General features: G+C 37.6%; 1 protein-coding gene across 1 annotated transcript; it reads right to left on the reverse strand.

The window, feature by feature from the left end:
• Positions 1-1,289: 1,289 nt before the first annotated feature.
• Positions 1,290-3,504, reverse strand: LOC118934593 (olfactory receptor 8B3-like). Its single transcript, XM_036930200.2, has 2 exons — positions 2,580-3,504; positions 1,290-1,382 (listed from the first exon to the last, which is right to left on the reverse strand). The coding sequence occupies exons 1-2, from the start codon at positions 3,493-3,495 to the stop codon at positions 1,303-1,305; spliced, it is 996 nt and encodes a 331-aa protein (XP_036786095.2). The 5' UTR covers positions 3,496-3,504; the 3' UTR covers positions 1,290-1,302.
• Positions 3,505-22,589: the final 19,085 nt, after the last annotated feature.

Here is a 22,589-nt window from a genome sequence, read left to right on the forward strand (position 1 = left end):
ATATGAAATGTGAAACACAACTTTTTGACCTTTTTCCTACATTAGGATTTTGCTTTTGTTTGTGTTAAAAAGCATTTTTATTACCATAAACCATTGTTCATGTTCCACTGATATTTAGAAGAATGGCAATTTTGTATATTAATCAGAAAATAATTTCTTGACATATTTTTTTAAATGAAGTATAGTGGTATATCAAATATTATATTGGTTTCAAGTATACAGCACCCTGGTTCAGCAGTTCTGAGCATTATTAAATCCTGACCACAAGTAATGTAGATACTATTTGTCAATATAGAACAATGTTACAGAAATACTATATTTTCAATGCTGTTTCATCCCCCTAATTTATGCTGTGACTCATTCCTTTCTGTATTTAGAATCAGAACTCCCAAGTACTTCTTTTGATTGTGTCCTTTGTCATTCAGAAACTTTTTATTTTGATGTACTCCCACTTGATTATTTTTGTTATTTAGCTTTCATGGAGGGACATATCCAGGAAAAAATTGCTAATGTCAATGTTTGAGGGTTTCCTACCTGTTTCCTCTTATGAATTTTATGGATTCACCCCTGCGTATTTACCAGAAGAAAAAAAACTAATTTAAAAAGATATGTGCACCCTGTATTTAATGCAGCATTATTTACAATAGCCATGATACAGAGACAAATTATGTGTCCATTGATAGATGAATGGAAGAAATATGGTACTTATGTGCAGTGAAATATTAATCGGCCATAAGAATGTGATCTTGTCCTGTGACAACATGGATGGACCTAGAGAATATATGCTCAGTCAGATGAGTTAGATAAGACAAATACCATATGATTCCACTCATATGTGGAACCTAATAAAATAAAAACAAATAAAAGGGAAACAGACTAATAAATACAGAGAACAAAGTGGTGGTTGCCATAAGGGAGGGGTGGGGGAAAGGGTGAAATATATGAAGGGTTTATAGAGCAACATCTTTCAGTTATAAAATAAGTAAGTTGCAACGATGAAAGTATAACATAGGAAATACAGTTAAAGATATTCTAATAGCTTTGTATGTTAACAGATTCTAACCATGCTTAACATTGTGAACATTTCATAACATGTATAAATTGTCAAATCACTTGTGTTGTGCACCTGAAACCAATATAATATTATTTGACAACTATACTTAAAAAAAAAAAAAACCCAAGTCCCAGTCTCTGCTCCACCACGTAGAAGATGTGTCTTGGAACAAACCACGAGCACATATGACCATCAGTTCCATTGCCTATGAAATGAGAATGAGGATTCCCTCTCCTGTTCATCTCACATCAGTTACCTTCAGAAAACACAAACTGACAGATGTGAAAGCAAAAATGAAACATGATAAAAGCGATTAGAACGTTCTTCTCTGTAGTAAGATTTAAAGTGGCTTAATTTAACTTTCTATCAGAGAAACTTCAAACAACCCATGTGATTCCACCAGCCCTTCCACTCTCTGAGGAAGATGAAAGTCAGCCTCACAAAGTAAACCTTCCCACTGGGCATAATTTTAATGTTTAAAGATGCCTATTTTGTACAAGAGAAATGCTCCAATGCCCAACAGAAGAATCAACTGTGCCAGACCTAGGGAGAAGCACCACATCTGTCTCAACAGGGACTTTGAGTCAATAAACTCGATTTTAAGAAGTAGTTTTGACCATATGAGACAGATCTTAGGACCTATCGACATGCAGTATGCAGCTCTACTCTGTTGCATCCCTCCATGTATAGCTTTCTCTTACCAGGCCTTATTTATGATTGTGACATACATAGCCCCAAACCACAACTGTTAGGCAACTAGAGGTACAAAATGCTGTGTGTGTGTGTATGCAGGAGTGTGTGCGTGTGTGTGAGTTTACATGAACAAGTAAATGAGTACACACACACATGTATACAATGTCTATGAATTACATCATTAACTGAGCTTCAGTATCCCATCTATACAATAAATATACATTGACAATCTATTGTGTCAGTTGCATAGTTACAAAGGTAAATAAGAAATCTCTGCCAAAAGGAGCTTACTGCTTAGTGTTTACACCTGGGAAGGAGATTATGTTTTATAGTCTTTGGGGAACCTGCTCTCTGTGTGGAACTGGCATTTAAAGGAGTCACATCCCTGATCAAGAGAGAATGTAAAACAGGAGTAGAAAGAGGTAATCATCTCTTTCCTGGATTCAGTATATAATAAATAGCAGATAGGTAATCCCTCAATAAAAAAACAAAACACTCCGTGGTCCAATATTACCCTAGTGTTGCTTTTCTTATTCATTTCAAACTCTTTATTTTTTTCCAAGAGGAGAAACAAACTCCATAATGACCATGGGGAAAAAATGTTTACTTTAGTTTTCTTTTTAATCAGGTAAAAGAGGAAAAAGAAGAAATTGTGAAAACAGTGAGGCAGGAGGAAGTACCATTATAAAACTGGAAGCAAATTGAGACAAGATTCAAATTTCCTACACCATGGTGAAAAGACTTTCACATAAATTACTATAATGAACAGAATATATTAAGCCTATAAAGTACCTCCACAGTGACATTGCCTCTAATTAAAACTTCCTCCTACTCAGGGTTTTTCTCAGAGCAACTTTAATATCTTTGTTCCTCAAGCTGTAGATTAAGGGGTTCATCATAGGGACCACATTGGTATAAAAGATAGAAGAGAATTTTCCCACGTCCACAGTCCCAGCAGAAGATGGTTGGAGATACATAAATGCACCTGACCCAAAGAACAAAGAAACAGCAATGATGTGGGAGCTGCAGGTGCTGAAGGCTTTGGACCTGCCCTCAGTGGAGCTGATGCGGAGGATGCTGGAGAGGATGAAACCATAGGAGACAAAGATGGTGATGCTGGGCACAATGATGTTGATGCCCGCCACAATGAACAAGACCAGCTCATTGACATGGGTGCTGGTGCAGGAGAGCTGGAGCACAGGAAGGATGTCACAAAAATAATGGTTGATGGTGTTGGCATCACAGAATGTCAGTCTCAGCAGGCATCCAGTGTGGGCCATGGAACTAGAAAAGGCCATCAAGTAGGAACCAAGCATAAGGCTGGCACACACCTTAGGGGACATGGCAGCATTATACAAAAGTGGGTTGCAGATGGCCACATAGCGGTCATAGGCCATTGATGCCAGCACATAGCATTCAGAAATAGCAAAAAAACAGAAAAAAAAGAACTGGGTCAGGCACCCCATGTAGGAGATTATACTTTTCTTGAATAAGAAATTCATTAACATTTTTGGTGTAAATACTGAAGAATAACAGAAGTCTATAAAAGACAAGTTAAAGAGGAAAAAGTACATGGGGGTGTGCAGGTGTGAATTCAGCCCAATTAGAATCATCAAGCCCAAATTTTCCAACTCAGTGAGAGTATACATTACTAGAAACAGGCAGAAAAGGGGTCGCTGGAGATCTGGTTTTTCTGTTAATCCCAAAAGAATAAATTCAGCAACGAGAGAGCCATTTCCAGGAGCCATTCTTTTCCAAGGTAACCTGTGAGCACAGGAATAAAAGGTTAAATTAAAGGAAAAGCAGCTCTTCCTATATTTTTTCCTACAGGAAGACATACAGGCTGGGAATATCTGAGAATAATCCAGTCTGAACCTATAAAATCTGCCTTTACTAATACCATGATACCGAGTGACACTAACTTTTTATTAGAGATTTTTATAAAATAAATGTAACAAGGGATCACAAAATGAGGCTGCAGAGGGAAGGCCAGTGCTGCCCTGTGCAAACATGGCTATTGAGAAAACCAAGGGAGAAGGGAAGTGGAAGGATACGCCAGGACGGATTGTCCTACTCTCATCTCACCACGTCCTCCTTCACCTGAACCCTCCCGTCACCCCTAAAATTGGAGGCAGGGATCCCAGCATCCAGGCGCTGCCCTCTAGTGCAACTCAGACGTGGCAGTGGGGGAACCGAGAACGCAGCACTTAATGTAACCCTGAGGGATCAGCAACTAGGAGAGGTTAAGCTACTGCCTAAGTCACAGAGTGAAAACTATAAATACAGAAGAGCAGGAGGTCCTTCCATAGCGAGGGATCTTACAAAGATACTCCCCCCCGCCGAGTCCCTTAATGTCTCTGAACATTCACAGGTCTCACCTCAAACATATTCTTCTTCCAGTTTCTCTTGAATCTCAGAACTGCACAAAATGGAAAAGAAAGTGGCCTATGATGGATGTCTGCATATCCATCTCAGAACACGATGGACATTCCCGTAAATGGAACTCAAAAATGTTCCGTCCTTAGGCCAGAAAACCACAGTGCTTCCTTATCATCGCTGTTCCCCGCTGTGGGCCTGGAAGGGCAATTTTAGGCTCTGAGACTGTTTCTTTTGATTCTAAGAGGATGCTGCAGATTTTATCTCAGATGTGCCTTGGAAATCTTTCTGAACTAGAGGCCATAATTTCAGAATAAGATTTTGGGTCCTCTGAAACAGCAGAGAAAAATATGGTCTTCATTACTATCATATTTGCCACTTGTTAAGATACAGACGATTGAATGTCGATTTAACGTCGATTTAACGATATGATGCATCTGGTTATAAACATCTGCTTTTCTCTTCCCCGTGGGAATAGGGACAGAGAAATAAGTGAACTGTGTATTGCACGCTGGGCCATGGATCTGTCCTTACTCCCTCAGGGACTCAACATTTATCTCATTTTTCCATTCACTGTAGGGATTGCTCATCTCCCAAAACTGCTCTCCCATCTCCCTGTTATCATCATCTCCAAAGGGAAATGTATGCCATTCTTTCTTTTTTTCTTTCTTTCTTTCATCCCAAATTCTAAGTGGAACATTTTCTGCAAGAATTCTGATTCCAGGATTCTTTGTTTCTTTATCTGAAATTTTTCAAAGTGCAGCATATCCCTTCAGTTGTCTCATTCCTGTGATACCTCTTTCATTGTCATATATTCCTTCTAAAGTCCTAACTCCTGAACACCTACTTGAAATTTCTACCTCACTATTCTTCTGAGACCTTCTTTGAAACATTTCAGTGACTGAGAGCATCTATTTCTTCTCATCACAAAACAGAATAGGGACTATAGACTTAGCGAGTGTGTATATGAGTCCAGCTCCTGCTCTTATTAACAGTAACACCTTGGGCAAATTAATTTCTTTCTTCCTTTGGCTCTTTGTTGTAAAAATATGTGGTGAAAATAACATCTCTTTCAATGAGCTGTTATGATGATTAAATGAAAAAATGAAAGTGATACTGTTATAACAGTTCCTGGTCCATGGTAAATTGTCAATAATGTCAGGTGTCATTTTTTGTGTTCTCATGAATTCTGGTAGATCGTCCCTCATGACACCCATCAGACTTTTATTTCCCTTAATTTTTGTGTTTTCCCATAATTCATAAGTTCTAAACAAAGTAACATTATTTCTGTCTTACTTATTTGATGAGTACAAAAGAGTACATAGGAAGAACACAATAAACATTTCTGAAAATATGTTGTTCTCTGAAAAACTTCTGAATGTATATTTCATATTTCTCCCATTCTAAGTCTATGAGGGTGTACAACCACAGGACCTCCATCACTTTCCCTCAGCCAACACAGAAATATAGGATATTTTTAGGTTTTAACTGAACTTCCCTGCTGAATTTTAGAGGCTCTTATCTATTACTCTAGCACTCTCACATCCTCCCTCTGATTTAGCCATTTACACTGCTTCCAGAATAAGTTCTGAAAACACAGATTGTGATTCTCTAGTTCAAGAACTTTTGATGGTTCTCCATTACCATGGGCAATAGAAATTTTATAGTAAAGGGATAAGCTTCAAAACTATGCTTCAGTCTCCATAAAAACTTGAGAAGAATTTGACTGTTATTTTCTCTTTCCCCACCCACTGTTTTAAAAGGCACAATTGAAAATGAATAATGTTATATATTTAAAATACATGGATCTTTTTTATATTTGTAAACATTTGAAATTATCATCAAAATCAAGCTAATTAAAATTTCAGTCATATCACATATTGATGAGGTAGAAGGATCTTTTTATAGTAGGAGGATGTAAGACCTCATTCTTAGCAAAATGCAAGTATGCAATACAGTATTATTAGCTATAGTCACATTTATGTATATTATGTATCCAGAACTTATTCATCGTGCATGGGGAAACTTGGTACATCTTGACCAATATCTCCCTTTTCCACATACCCCCAGATTCTGGCAGCCACATTCTACTTTCTGCTTCTATGAGTTTGATGATTATAGACTAATCATTTAAAAGAGATCACACAGTATTTGTCTCTTTGAATCAGCCTTATTTCACTTATCATAATGTTCTCCAAGTGCATCCCAATTTCACAAATGGCAGAATACGGGTTTTATTTTTAAGGCTCACTAATATTCCATTTTTACCTATACCACAATTTCATTATCCATTCATCTATTGACAGACATTTAATTTGTTTCTGTATCTTGGCTATTGTGAATAATGCCTCAGTGAACAATAGAGTGCAAATATCTCTTTGAGAAACAGATTTTATTTCAGCAGGATATATACCTAGATTGGGATTACTGAATCGTAAGGTAGTTTTATTTTATTATTTTTGTGTATATCCATATTTTTTTTTCCATAATGGCATACCAATTTTACATTACCACCAACACTATAAGGGTTCACTTTTCTCCACAATCAGAACAGCACTGGCTGTCTTTTGCCTTTCCTTCAACAATATTTTATGATTCTCAGTTTACATGTCTTTCACTTTTTTGGTTGAGTTTATATTCTTTTTACTACTGTCAGTGAAATTGCATTCTTAATTTCGTTTTGGTGATCTCAGTCTGTGTATAGAAATGAGACAGACTTTTGTATGTTGATATTGTATGCTGTTATTTTGCAGAGTTCATTTATTCATTATAATATTTTATGGAGGATTCTTTACAGTTTCAGATCATGTCCTTGCAAGCAGAAGTAATTTGACATCTTCCTTTGTGATCTGGAAAACCTTTATTGCTTTTTCTTTCCTAATTTGTCTGGCTAGAAGTTCGAGTGGTATATTCAGTAGAAGTGACAAGAGTGGGAATCTAGTCCTGTTCCTGATCTTAGAGGGAACACTTTCTGTTTTTCACCATTGAGTCTGTTAGATGTGGATTTTCCTATACGGCCTTTAATGGTGAGGTGCATTGCTGCTATATTCATTTTGTTGGGTGTTTTATCGTGAAAAGGTGTTGAATTTTGTGAAATGATTTTCTGTACCTATTGAGATGATCCTATGAATTTATTTTTCTGTTTATTAATGTGAAGTATCTCATGATTTCCTTATATTGAGCCATCATCGCATCCCTGGTAAAAAATCCCAGCTGATCATAGTTTGTGATCCTTTTAATGGACTGTTGGATTCATTTTGCTAGTATTTTGTTGAAAATGTTTATATCGATATTCATCAGAGACATGGCCTGTAGTTTTCTTGTAATGTCTATGTCTAGTTTGGGTACCAGGATAATGCTGGCCTAATAAAATATATTAAGAAGCATTACCCTGTCTTCTATTTTTTGGAAGAGTTTAAAAAGAGTTGGTATTATTTCTTCTTGGAATGTTTGGTACTATTTACTCAGGCCATCTAAGCCTGGGATTTTCTTGTTGGGAGGTTTTGATTAAACATTCAATCTCTATGTTATTGGTGTTTTCAGGCTCTCTACTTATTATTCAGTTTTGGTAGGTTGTGTATTTCTAGGAACTGGTCCATTTGTTCTAGGTCATTCAATTTGTTGTCATCTGATGTTCATAACAGTCCATTCTGGCTTTTTAATCTAGGATTAAAGATGGCTGCATGAGAGGAGAGACAGAGGCCTCCTTCCAAAACCACATATAATACAAAAATATGGTTAATACAACTAACCCTGAAAGAGCAACAGGGAAGAAGGCTGCACCAGACTGCATACACCTGGAGAAAAGAACAGACATCATGAAACAGGGTAATGCACGAAAGCTGTGATCCAGTGGGGCACAAGCAATTCTCCCACCCCAGCTCATGATGGGAGGAAGAGAAAAGGAGATGAGAGTGGGTGGAAGTCTAGGACTGCTGAATAGCCAGCTCTGGAGATCTGTTCTGGGAGCAAGAACCTACATTGCATGGTGCTCTGGAGATTAGTGGCACTGGAAACCTAAGACAGTTGGAATACCTAGGGAGACTGAGATTCCATCTACTTGTGGAAAATAGAGATCCACATCTGGCTGCTCTGAGACAAAAGAAGGACGGGCAGTCTGAGAGACTACCTGACAGTGAGAGGGCTGCTAAAGGGGCAAGAATTGCACAGAGCTTGCTGCTCAGGAGAAAGGACAGGTGGACAAAATAGCCAGAGTGCACTCTGCCCAGAAGGTTGGGCACTTTCAGGAGCTTCAGGTGCTCCATCCTCTGGCTGGCTACACAGCTCCAAGGCTCCACCTTGATAGGTAGTGATAGGTAGCCTGCTGTGCCTTCTTCCTTGCTGGCTGGCACTGCCTCGCAAACCAGCAGCCCCTGCCCTGGCATCAGGCCATCCAGGGGAAGCCCTGCCTAAAGCAGCTACAAATGCAAAGCATAGAGGCTTACACCTGTGCACTCAGCCCACTGGTTCTGGCAGTGGAAATAAGCACAACAGCCGGGAGGAAGGAAACAGCTTTTTCCTCCCCCCAGTCACCAGTGCCACTCCCCTACAACCCCCAACAATGCTCCAAGAGCTAAGCAACTCCAGAGAGTAGAGCTTATGGGCACTAGAGGGCGCCACATACAAATATGAAATGTCAATGGATCCTGGTTCAAACCAAAATCCTGCAAACACCAGAAAAAAGGCCAAGTGAAACTGAACTCATTAATATTCCTGAAAGAGAGTTGCTCTCTTTGCTCACTATGATAAAGCTGCATAATATTTTCATAGAAAGTTTGTCTTTCATTAACTCTGAACAAGGATATACTAATTTCTAAAAGAAAACAGTTCCTTGTATACAATTAGTATTTTCAAGGACCATCAGATTTGTCACAGATCTGAACTTTAGACAGTATCATTTTTTATCTTCTCTTCTTGTTACAGTTAGTTGTGGATGTGTAATTCACAAACACACACACACACATACATGCATGCCCCAATATACACCTGAACCATGGTGCCTTTAATCAGATGATTCAGGCTGGTGCAGTGGCTCATCAGGGACATAAGCTTCATTCCAATTAATGCTTTGCTGGCTACAACATGTAGCTTCCTTTTTTGGTCCCAAATAATGGCCCGACCCACCCTCAGGAAGAAATATATGGAAGGAGAGGGAATGTCCTCTAACTTGAAGAACAGTACCTGAAGTTGACAGACCTCACTTCCACTTGTTTCCCTTTGCTAAGGACTTAGTCATATGGCCAGATCTAGTAAGTACCATGGATATCTATAAAGCCCTGTGCCAGACTAAAACTCACTGCCTTTATTATTGAGGAAAAAGAGGAGGAATGAAAACATGGAATAAGTAGCAGCTTCTACCAGCCTTTCAAGTATCTGTAGTAATAGGCAACTCGATGCTCCCTCTAGAGTTCCGCATTTGAGTCTAATATTCTATCTAAGAAAAATAATGATACAAAATGTGATTGAACTAAAATATGTAACACATAAATAAAATATATCGATTACAGTTTGGCTGTGTGTTACACACATACATCAACAAACTCATGGACCATGTTACCTAAACCAGATGATTAGGGCTGGTACAGTGGCTCATCAAGGCCATAAGCTTCTTTTAAATAAATATTCTTCTGGTTATAACATGTAGTTTCTATCTTTTGGTCTCTCATAATGACTCCATTCTATCCTTCACTCCATCCAGCCAGCTATCAGAAAGAAAAATATGGAAGAAGAAGAGAATGTTCCTTAATTTGAAGAATGCTACCTAAAAGTGACAGACTTCACCTCCACCTAATTCCATTTGCAAAGACTTAGTCATATGGCCAAACCCAGCTATAAGATGGGCTAAGAAATACATTGGTTTTCTATGGAGCTGTGAAACAAACCAGGAATTAATTTTAAGGGAGAAAGAGAAAATGAAAATTAGCATTAATTAACACTTTCTACCACTCTTCCAATATTCATATTTATTAGTAGACTGCTCAGTGTTGTTCTCTCTAGAGTTTAATGTTTAAATTTAACATTGTATCTAAGAAAAAGAATATGAATATGATTAAAATAAAACTTATAATGCATCAGTAAAAAGTATTAATATTTTTATATCTATTAAGACTTGCTAAAAAGCTGGATGTCATGCCAAGCATAATTCCTATGATATCTCCACATAGGTTGGGTTCATTTCTATGGCCATGGTACTTTCTCAACCTGAAACAGCCTCTTGCCTCCATTCTCATATTCCAAATCTCACTCATCTTTCATATTTATACACTTTTAAATGACAAAGAGAAGTGTTCAATTCTCCATGCATTTCTGACCACTTCAGTCTATTATAAGGTATACTTCTGGTTCATCACAATTTATATAATAATGATGTCTCTTCTGATGGTGTTTACTATGAATGAATGCTTGTGGATATTATCTCTATTAAAATTGTCAAAAGTTTGAGAACTATTCTGTCACACATTTCACCATACTGCTTGTTCTAAAATTTGAGAATTAAAAAAAATTTTTATTAAGGTATGATTGATATATACTCTTATGAAGGTTTTACATGAAAAAGCAATGTGGTTACTACATTGACCCATATTATCAAGTCCCCACCCATACCCCAACACAGTCACTGTCCATCAGTGCAGCAAGTTGCCAGAGATCCACTATGTCCCTTCTCTGTGGTACACTGTTCTCCCCATGATCCCTCACACCATGTATACTAAACATAATACCCTTCAGTCCCCTTTTCCCTCCCTCCCCATCTGCCCTCCCACACCCCTCCCCTTTGGTAATCACTAGTTCATTCTTGGAGTCTCTGAGTATGCTGCCATTTTGTTCCTTCAGTTTTGCCTCATTGTTATACTCCACAAATGAGGGAAATCTCTGTCTTTCTCTGCCTGGCTTATTTCACTGAGCATAATGTCCTCCAGCTCCACCCATGTTGTTGCAAATGGTAGGATTTGTTTCTTTCTTATGGCCGAATAGTATTCCATTGTATATATGTACTACATCTTCTCTATCCATTCATCTACTGATGGACACTTAGGTTGCTTCCATATCTTGGCTATTGTAAAAAGTGCTGCAATAAACATAGGGGTGCATATGTCTTTTTGAATCTGAGAAGTTGTATTCTTTGGGTATATTCCAAGGAGTGGGATTTCAGGGTCAAAATGTATTTCTATTTTTCATTTTTTGAAGAACTTCCATATTGCTTTCCACAATGGTTGAACTAGCTTACATTCCCACCAGCAGTGTAGGAGGCTTCCCCTTTCTCCGCATCCGCGCCAACATTTGTTGTTGTTAGTCTTTTCAATGCTGGCTATCCTTACTGGTGTGAGGTGATATCTCATTGCGGTTTTAATTTGCATTTCCCTGATGATTAGTGATGTGGAGCATCTTTTCATGTGTCTGTTGGCCATCTGAATTTCTTCTTTGGAGAACTGTCTCTTCATATCCTCTGCCCATTTGTTAATTGGGTTTTTTGCTTTTTGGGTGTTCAGGTGTGTAAGTTCTTTCTATATTTTAGATGTTAACCCTTTGTCTGATATGTCATTTACAAATATATTCTCCCATACTGTAGGATGCCTTTTTGTTTTGTTGATGATGTCCTTTGCCATACAAAAACTTTTTAGTTTGTTGTAGTACCATAAGTTCATTTTTGCTTTTGTTTCCCTTTCTCGAGAAGATGGGTTCAGGAAGAAGTTGCTCACGCTTATATTCAAGAGATGTTTGCCTATGTTGTCTTCTAAGAGTTTTATGGTTTCATGACTTACATTTAAGTCTTTAATCCATTTCAAGTTTACTTTTGTGTATGGGGTTAAACAATAATCCATTTCATCCTCTTGCATGTAGCTGTCCAGTTTTGCCAACACCAGCTGTTGAAGAGGCTGTAAAATTTGACAATTTTTGATGAACATTTTTGATAGGGTTTATGATTATCCTTTTCTGGGTTTTTCCTCCTCTTTGTAGACTTTTTTTTTAAAAGACCTTAAAAAACACATTAAAGTCTTACATATAATAATAATTTAAAGCATCTCAAAGTAACTTTGATTTGACAAACAAGGAAACAACATAAATGAAGGGGTGTACACACACACACACACACACACACACACACACACACACACAAAATGGGATATTATGCAGCCATCAGGAAGCAGGAAATCCTGCCACTTAGGACTACATGGAATGACCTGGCAGCATAAGGCTAAGAGAAATAACTCAGAAAGAGAAAAATGAATAATGTATAATACCACTTATATGTGGAATCTAAAAAAGCCAAACTCTTAGAAACAGAGTTGGTGGTTACTAGACAGTCACTGGGGAAATGGGGAGATGTGTGTCAAAGGATACACACATCTAGTTATAAGGTGAATAAGTTCTGGGGAGCATAGTGACTACAGTTCATAGTACTGTGTAACAGTACTATTGAAAGTTTCTAAAAGAATGACCTTAAATGTTCTTATCACAAACAGGAAATGGTAATTATACAATAACCATGTAGGCTAATGCTATGGAAGTAATCATTTTGCAATATATATTTGTTTTAAATGAACATTCTGTACACCGTTAGCTTACAACCTGCAGCACCCACATCTCAGGTTTTGCTGTTTTTTTGACTGTGCAGCCTTCATGTACGTGCAGCCATCATCAGCTGGCTCCACGGACCAAGGAAAGTGTCCTCTGTGTGATACAGCATCATTGTACCCATGCTGAAGCCTCTGATTTACAGCCTGTGGAATAAAGATGTCAAATCTGCCCCAAACAAAATACTAGATAGTACAAACTGTTCATTAGTAGAATCAGTGTCATTATGTCATATTGGAAACAAGCCTTTGTTTTACGTATTAGGCTTATTTGTCAAATTTTTGGAAATTTTGTGACACTTTCCCATATAACACATCTCCAATGTTGCTGTCCATGCCACTACTTTTGAACCTGTATTATGATGACTGTGTATGGAGAAACACTATGAATCAAATTGTGATGATAGAAAGGGACTTTCAGTTTTTAAAATTGAAGCATAGTTAATATACAATATTCTATTGGTTTCAAGTATGCAACACGGTGATTCAACAGTTACACACATTATTAAATCCTCACCACAGTTACTGTCTGTCAGCATGGAAATATATTACAGAGCCAGTGACTATATTCTCAACAGTGCACTTCCCTTCCATGACCAACTTGACCAACTTATATTGTGACAATTGCAACCACTCTCTTGGGCATGATTCTTAGTCCCGGGCACCATGCAACAGACACAAGTGAACTAACAGAGCACAGACAAAAAGAGTCCTGGAGGGTAGACCCTTGAATTGCTGGGACTTATAAAATATTGGCATGCCTCAGGGATCAAGAACACATACCCTGATAGATAAGAAAGAATGACTTCTATGACTCTCTTAGTTATCATTTTTGTAGAATCATTTCTGGAAAGGCCTGTTTATGTCCTTCCCATTTCTGTCCTTAATGGAGCTCCAGCTCTCCTTCTCATTTCTATAACTCAGCACACTGAAGGAACAGTCTCGTCGGCTCCTCTGTAAGCAGCATTCCAGACACACAGTCCTCCCCTGTAATCATCCCAGAATCCTGCATCCACTGCAATTCAAGGCAGAAGAAAGTTTTCTGATGCATTGGTATGGGGGCCCTGCCCGAATCTGCAAGAATTATGATGGAAGGGATTCAAAACCAGAGATTATCTACCACCTTGTACCTCAGAGCGGTCCAGAGTCCAGCAGCAATGGGACGACCTGACAGTTTGTTAAACTGCATATTCTCACCCAAACATCACACCCACTACATCAGAATCTTCATTTGAACAAGATACCTAGGTTATTCCTGTGCAGATTACATTTTGAGAAACTTGTAAAAAATATTGATCTGACCTCAGACCCAAGATTTTGGTTTACTAATATGGGTGCACCCTGGGTATTGAGATTAAAAAAAAAAGAACTCACTCAATGATTCAAATGTGCATCTAATACATTTAAAGAGAATCAAACTCGATATATTTAACCATATTTTATATACCTAACCAAAATTCTCCTGATGGGACCATCCAGTTTATCATGACTTAAAATGAAATCTAAAAGCTCTTCCAATTATTCTTGTATTTTTTACAAAAATGAAAATATGTAAGAAAAAAAGTAATATGGAATATAGGTGCTTAATAGTAAAATATTTTCCTTGAATATTCAAATTAGCAAGTAGAATTTTTAATTGGGATGTCATCAAAAAGTCAAATAGTCAAATATTGCATTAATATTATGAAGCTTTAACATTTAATTTTAATATCCAATTATATGTAGATACAGCTTTTGAATTAAGTAGATGTGTTACCTATTTTGACGTGTAATAAATTACAACATATTTTTGGGGAAATAAATGTTTTAATTCATTATTCAAAATTTCTAGCCCTATTAGTCATAAGCTATCTCATCAGGATATATCCTGGTCTTCAAAAATTTGCTGTTCACAGTATGGAGTATGATGAGCAGCAATGGCTAAGAGCGGGTAAGATGTTCAGACTCTCAAATCCCACACAGACTTGCTGGATCAGAATATGAATTTTAAAAATTATAAATCCTCATGTGATACTATGAATAAATCTTTATCACCAATTAATAAGTTCAGGATTGACAAAGAATCCCTTTAGGAGGAAAAGGTTAGACAACTGGGAAATGTCAACTGCGATTGCTTCTTTCTCAAGAGCCTGTTCCCTGAGGAAAGGAAATCCTTGGGGGTATTTGACTCTGCGGTATTTGGGGCCTGAAAAATCGAACTCCAGGGGAAGCCTGCACAGCATGGCAGCCAGACCTGCTCAGGGGACTGGGAAGGTGAGGGTGTTTGCATCCTAAGCTGGAGAAACACAGAGGAAGACTTCCAACTGGAGATGGGGGCCGGGGCCACAGACCAGCTTCAGAAGCGGCTCTGAGACCCAGTGCTGTGCCTGCCTCTGGGCACTGAAGAGAGCAGGGTGCTGGCCCCCAGGGCCCCCAGCACCAACGTCACACTGTTCTCCTCTGAGAGCATGGTGCAAACAGAGTCTGGAACTGAGGTTTCCAGGAAGAGGAAAGGTGAGTGTGATTTGAAGCTGATAGGGATTATCACTGAATAGACTTCAGGCACTGTAGTTGTATAAATGCAATCTGAAATGAATTGCTTGTGATTGGAGACTACTAGGTCTGGGAATAGTTACTGTAAAATTTCAGGCAAATGTTCTCAATACATCAATTTATTGAATTCATACAATCTTTTTAAAACCACCTGTTTTAATGTGCCAAACACTGTGCTCTTCACTTGGAATAAAGAGAATAAGTCGGATTTGGTCCATCATCTGGTTTATGGGGAAGCTGAAGTCTGAAAATGTACTATTTAGAAATGGCAGTTTTCTGAGCATGTAATAGGGGGAAGTTCTGATCAAATACAAGGATTTAATGTGATGACATTAAATTTAAATAAGATTTGAAAAGAAATATATTTATAAGATAACAAACATGAACTAGTTTTGCAAGACTACTGCTTCCTGTGGAAAGATGAGCAAATAAAAATGCAGATAACTGAGAGATGTGACACATTCCAGAAACTGCAAGGTTTCTGATATGAAAGGAAAGTCTCTGAAATGCAAAGGAACCAGATGGGTACCAAGTCTGCAGAGTGGCAAGAGGTAGTGTGGATATTCATACTTATCTTGAAAGCAGGGAAGAAAATCCTTTCTCCAGGGTCTCAGAAATTGGATCATCTTTTGATTTATGGTTGTGTGTATTCAATGATTAGGAATTAGTAGCTCATGGCATTTCTAAGAACTCAAATTGTTAGAATATTTTTTTTTATATCAATACAGGGTATATTCTTAGATTTTTCAAACATAGCACATAAAATGTCTTTGTTCCCTTTAGACTACCTCCAGATATATGATGATACCTGCTAATAATGACCCTATTACCTTTAAATATTTACCATGTTCTTCACCACTTTCATTTGCCTTCCCTCTTGTCAATGTCTCTTCTTGAAAAGACTATCCATAAATAAACACAAAAGCACAGATGGAGTTTAAGTAGCACAGTGCTTCTTAACCTAACAGCACCCATAGGAAGTAGTAATATTTGAGTGATGTAAAGGGGCTAATGGATCAGACTGTTTGTGGTCGTGACCAGCTAGAAGTCTGTGGCTGCCACAGGCTGAGCCCTACTACCTTAAGGACTAAGAAGACCAAGACTTCAGCACTGTTATGAGCCATTCATGGCACTCTGGTCCAGGGAACTCGAGATGGGAAGCTATGTTCTGAAGCTGATGGGGATTATCACTGAATAGACTTCAGGCACTGTAGTTGTATAAATGCAATCTGAAATAAATTGCTTTATCAACTATCCACTTACTCTATTGTGTTTTCTTTTGAGTTAATAAGGAATTGAGCCACCCCACCCCTTTTTTTCCCTATGGATTCTACTCAAAACATATATCCGGTATGCAAAGAGTTGATTTTTTTAAAGTTTTATCCATTTTACTATTAAGTTGCTGTTTGCTAAGCATATATATATATATTTTTTACATTTTCTTAGACATTTTATTTTATTTTATTTTATTTTTTTGAGAGGGCATCTCTCATATTTATTGATCAAATGGTTGTTAACAACAATAAAATTCTGTATAGGGGACTCAATGCACAATCATTAATCAACCCCAAGCCTAATTCTCAACAGTCTCCAATCTTCTGAAGCATAACGAACAAGTTCTTACATGGTGAACAAATTCTTACATAGTGAATAAGTTCTTACATGGTGAACAGTGCAAGGGCAGTCATCACAGAAACTTTCGGTTTTGATCACACATCATGAACTATAAACAAGTCAGACATGATTTTTCGTTTGATTTTTATACTTGATTTATATGTGAAGCCCATATTTCTCCCTTATTATTATTATTATTATTTTTAAATAAAATGTTGAGGTGGTAGGTAGATGCAAGATAAAGGTAGAAAACATAGTTTAGTGTTGTAAGAGGGCAAATGTAGATGATCAGGTCTGTGCCTATAGACTAAATATTAATCCAAGCTAGACAAGGGCAACGAAACATCCATGGATGGAGAAGATTTCTCTCAAAACAGGGGGGTGAGGTTCTAAGCCTCACCTCTGTTGATCCCCAATTTCTCACCTGATGGCGCCCGTGCAACTGTGCCTGTCTTAGGTTGTTCCTCCCTTGAGGAATCTTACCCATCTCTGGCTAACCAGTCATCTTCCAGGGCCATACAGGGAAATGTAAAGTTGGTAAGTGAGAGAGAAGCAATATTGTTTGAAAAGGTGAGCTTTTTACTTCTTTGCAGATTTATGCCCTGTGGCTTCTATGCCAAGCATTTGTCTTGAGGTATCTTTACCACTTGGAAGAATTATGATACTCAGTAATTTCTATATGAGGCACAAATTCTACTTAAGGGTTGTAATTAGGAAAGAAGAAGAAAAGCTATAGAAGTAGCAGACGGAAGAAAACATGGGAAGATTGATTATTTCTTTGACATATCTTCTTCTAGAGTAACATAAGCATGTATAGGTTTTAAACTACTAATTAAATTGCATACACACATTAACATTATAGGAATACAGCTACATAACCAAAGCAGACCTACAATTACCAGTGAAACCAAGTGAAACCAAGAAAACCAGTTAGGCACCCCAGGCATTTGTGAAAACTTATCAATGATATGATGGATATTGTCGAACTGAATTTGAATAGTTTGAGAAAAATAAGACAAATTAAAACAACACGTTCCTGGGAACTGTTCACATCCCATATGTTCTTTTAACAGTAGATAGTCTGTAGTCGCAAGATTTTGGAGCACTGCAACATGCACTTCTCATAATTCTTGGTTGAGTTCCAACAGTATAGATCCAGTCAAATTTGTTGTTATACTGTATGCACAGGCCAGCTTAGATATCTCCTTCCTCATTCCAGTGGCAAGTCCAGGAATCGGTGGGATGAATGCAGCTACAACTGCAACAGCACCAGGATCTTTGTTGAAGTTTTTTGATGATCATTTTCTGGAATGACTCTTCCAGAGGATGTTGATGTTGGAAGTTCTTCTTCATATCGTATCTTAATTCATTTTCTGGGTAGCTAAATTAGGCTTTGATCCTCCGTATAAACACAAACAAACCCTTTGCCCACACTTTGATATGCCCTTTATACCATTGTGTAGAACTCATTGGAGGTCACCACACAGGAACTACTTTTTTTTTTTTTAAGAGAAAGGAATATTATCTGAAAAATGTACCTCCATAGCCGATCATCTGACACCCTTTAAGTGATCAAAATTAAGGATATTTAAAGCATGCATTAATCGTTGATTTACAGTTAGTTTTATCCTATCAGGGAGTAATCCCCCTTTTCTTTCTTTCTTTTTTTTTTTTTTCATTAATCTACACTTACATGAAGAATATTGTGTTTACTAGGCTCTCCCCTATACCAGGTCCCCCCCACAAACCCCTTTACAGTCACTGTCCATCAGCATAGCAAAATGTTGTAGAATCACTGCTTGTCTTCTCTGTGTTGTACAGCCCTCCCCTTTCTCCCCCACCCATTATGCATGCTAATCATAATAACCCCTTTCTTCTTCCCCCGCCTTATCCCTCCCTACCCACGCATCCTTCCCAGTCACTACCCCTATGGTACCTGTTAGTCCATTCTTGGGTTCTGTGATTCTGCTGCTGCTTTGTTCCTTCAGTTTTTCCTTTGTTCTTATACTCCACAGATGAGTGAAATCATTTGGTACTTCCCTTTCTCCACTTGACTTATTTCACTGAGCATAATACCCTCTAGCTCCATCCATGTTGTTGCAAATGGTAGGATTTGTTTTCTTCTTATGGCCGAATAATATTCCATTGTATATATGTACCACATCTTCTTTATCCATTCATCTACAGATGGACACTTAGGTTGTTTCCAATTCTTGACTATTGTAAATAGTGCTGCGATAAACATAGGGATGCATCTGTCTTTTTCAAACTGGAGTGCTGTATTCTTAGGGTAAATTCCTAGGAGTGGAATTCCTGGGTCAAATGGTAAGTCTATTTTGAGCATTTTGAGGAACCTCCATACTGCTTTCCACAATGGTTGAACTAATTTACATTCCCACCAGCAGTGTAGGAGGGTTCCCCTTTCTCCACAGCCTCGCCAACATTTGTTGTTGTTTGTCTTTTGGATGGCAGCCATCCTTACTGGTGTGAGGGGATACCTCACTGTGGTTTTAATTTGCATTTCTCTGTTATTAGCGATGTGGAGCATCTTCTCATGTGTCTGTTGGCCATCTGTATTTCTTTTTTGGAGAATTGTCTGTTCAGTTCCTCTGCACATTTTTTAATTGGATTATTTGTTTTTTGTTTGTTGAGGTGGGTGAGCTCTTTATATATTTTGGATGTTAAGCCTTTATCGGATGTGTCATTTACAAATATATTCTTCCACCTTGTAGGGTACCTTTTGTTCTATTGATGGTGTCTTTTGCTTTACAGAAGCTTTTCAGCTTAATATAGTCCAACTTGTTCATTTTTGCTTTTGTTTTCCTTACCTGGGGAGATATGTTCAAGAAGAGATCACTCATGTTTATGTCTAAGAGATTTTTGCCTATGTTTTTTTCTAAGAGTTTCATGGTTTCATGACTTACATTCAGGTCTTTGATCCATTTTGAATTTACTTTTGTGTATGGGGTTGGACAATGGTCCAGTTTTATTCTCCTACATGTAGCTGTCCAGTTTTGCCAGCACCATCTGTTGAAGAGACTGTCATTTCACCATTGTATGTCCATGGCTCCTTTATCAAATATTAATTGACCATATATGTTTGGGTTAATGTCTGGAGTCTCTAATCTGTTCCACTCGTCTGTTGCTCTGTTCTTGTGCCAGTACCAAATTGTCTTGATTAGTATGGCTTTTTGTAGAGCTTGAAGTTGGGGAGCGAGATCCCCCCTACTTTGTTTTTCTTTCTCAGGATTTCTTTGGTTATTCAGGGTCTTTGGTGTTTCCATATGAATTTTTGAATTATTTGTTCCAGTTCGTTGAAGAATGTTTCTGGTAATTTGATAGGGATTGCATCAAATCTGTATATTGCTTTGGGCAGGATGGCCATTTTGACGATATTAATTCTTCCTATCCACGAGCATGGGATGAGTTTCCATTTGTTAGTGTCCCCTTTAATTTCTCTTAAGAGTGACTTATAGTTTTCAGGGTATAGGTCTTTCACTTCTTTGGTTAGGTTTATTCCTAGGTATTTTATTCTTTTTGATGCTATTGTGAATGGAGTTGTTTTCCTGATTTCTCTTTCTATTGGTTCATTGTTAGTGTATAGGAAAGCCACAGATTTCTGTGTGTTAATTTTGTATCCTGCAACTTTGCTGTATTCCGATATCAGTTCTAGTAGTTTTGGAGTGGAGTCTTTAGGGTTTTTTATGTACAATATCATGTCATCTGCAAATAGTGACAGTTTAACTTCTTCTTTAACAATCTGAATTCCTTGTATTTCTTTGTTTTGTCTGATTGCCGTGGCTAGGATCTCCAGTACTATGTTAAATAACAGTGGGGAGAGTGGGCATCCCTGTATTGTTCCTGATGTCAGAGGAAAAGCTTTCAGCTTCTCGCTGTTCAATATGATGTTGGCTGTGGGTTTATCATATATGGCCTTTATTATGTTGAGATACTTGCCCTCTATACCCATTTTGCTGAGAGTTTTTATCATGAATGGATGTTGAATTTTGTCAAATGCTTTTTCAGCATCTATGGAGATGATCATGTGGTTTTTGTCTTCTTTTTGTTGATGTGGTGGATTATGTTGATGTATTTTCTAATGTTGTACCATCCTTGCATCCCTGGGATGAATCCCACTTGGTCATGGTGTATGATCCTTTTGATATATTTTTGTTGAATTCAGTTTGCTAATATTTTATGGAATATTTTGCATCTACATTCATCAGGAATATTGGTCTGTAATTTTCTTTTTTTGTGGGTTCTTTTCCTGGTTTTGGTATTAGGGTGATGTTGGCTTCATAGAATGAGTTTGGGATTATTCCCTCCTCTTCTGTTTTTTGAAAAATTTTAAGAGAATGGGTATAATGTCTTCTCTGTGTGTCTGATAAAATTCCAAGTTAAATCCATCTGGCCTGGGGCTTTTGTTCTTGGGTAGTTTTTTGATTACCGTTTCAATTTCTTCGCTCGTAATTGGTTTGCTTTAATTTTGTGTTTCTTCCTTGGTCTGTCTTGGAAGGTTGTATTTTTCTAGGAAGTTGTCCATTTCTTCTAGGTTTTCCAGCTTGTTGGCATATAGGTTTTCATAGTAGTCTTTAATAATTCTTTGTATTTCTGTGGATTCTGTCATGATTTTTCCATTCTCATTTCTGAATCTGTTGATGTGTTTTAATTCTCTTTTTCTCTTAGTAAGTTTGGCTAGAGGCTTATCTATTTTGTTTATTTTCTCAAAGAACCAGCTCTTGCTTTCATTGATTTTTTCTATTGTTTTATTCTTCTCAATTTTGTTTATTTCTTCTCTGATCTTTTTTATGTCCCTCCTTCTGCTGACTTTAGGCCTCATTTGTTCTTCTTTTTCCAATTTTGATAATTGTGATGTCAGACTATTCATTTGGGATTGTTCTTCCTTCTTCAAGTGTGCCTGGATCGCTATATACTTTCCTCTTAAGACTGCTTTCGCTGCGTCCCAGAGAAGTTGGGGCTTTGTGTTATTGTTGTCATTTGTTTCCATATATTCCTTGATTTCTATTTTAATTTGCTCGTTGATCCATTGATTATTTAGGAGCATGTTGTTAAGCCTCCATGTGTTTGTGTGCCCTTTTGTTTTCTTTGTAGAGTTTATTTCTAGTTTTATACCTTTGTGGTCTGAAAAGTTGGTTGGTAGAATTTCAATCTTTTGGAATTTACTGAGGCTCTTTTTGTGAGCTAGTATGTGGTCTATTCTGGAGAATGTTCCATGTGCACTTGAGAAGAATGTATATCCTGTTGCTTTTGGATGTAGAGTTCTATAGATGTCTTTTAGGTCCATCTGTTCTACTGTGTTGTTCAGTTCCTCCATGTCCTTACTTATTTTCTGCCCAGCGGATCTGTCCTTTGGGGTGAGTGGCATGTTGAAGTCTCCTAAAATGAATGCATTGCAGTCTATTTCCCCCTTTAGTCCTGTTAGTATTTGTTTCACATATGCTGGTGCTCCTGTGTTTGGTGTATATATATTTAGAATGGTTATATCCTCTTGTTGGACTGAGTCCTTTATCATTATGTAATGTCCTTCTTTATCTCTTGTTACTTTCTTTGTTTTGAAGTCTATTCTGTCTGATATCAGTACTGCAACCCCTCCTTTCTTCTCTCTGTTGTTTGCCCGAAATATGTTTTTCCATCCCTTGACTTTTAGTCTGTGCATGTCTTTGGGTTTGAGGTGAGTTTCTTGTAAGCAGCATATAGATGGGTCTTGCTTTTTTATCCATTCTATT

This window comes from Manis pentadactyla, chromosome 13 (genome assembly GCF_030020395.1).
Source record: "Manis pentadactyla isolate mManPen7 chromosome 13, mManPen7.hap1, whole genome shotgun sequence".
NCBI classification, from domain to species: domain Eukaryota; kingdom Metazoa; phylum Chordata; class Mammalia; order Pholidota; family Manidae; genus Manis; species Manis pentadactyla.

What these genes read in the sequence shown, in the direction of transcription:
- LOC118934593 (XM_036930200.2), bottom strand. Translation starts at nt 3,495, where the DNA reads ATGGCTCCTGGAAATGGCTCTCTCGTTGCTGAATTTATTCTTTTGGGA. An exon ending in TGCTCTGAGAAAAACCCTGA is followed by an intron (nt 1,383 to 2,579) that starts GTAGGAGGAAGT and finishes ATCTTACTACAG; the next exon opens with AGAAGAACGTTCTAATCGCT.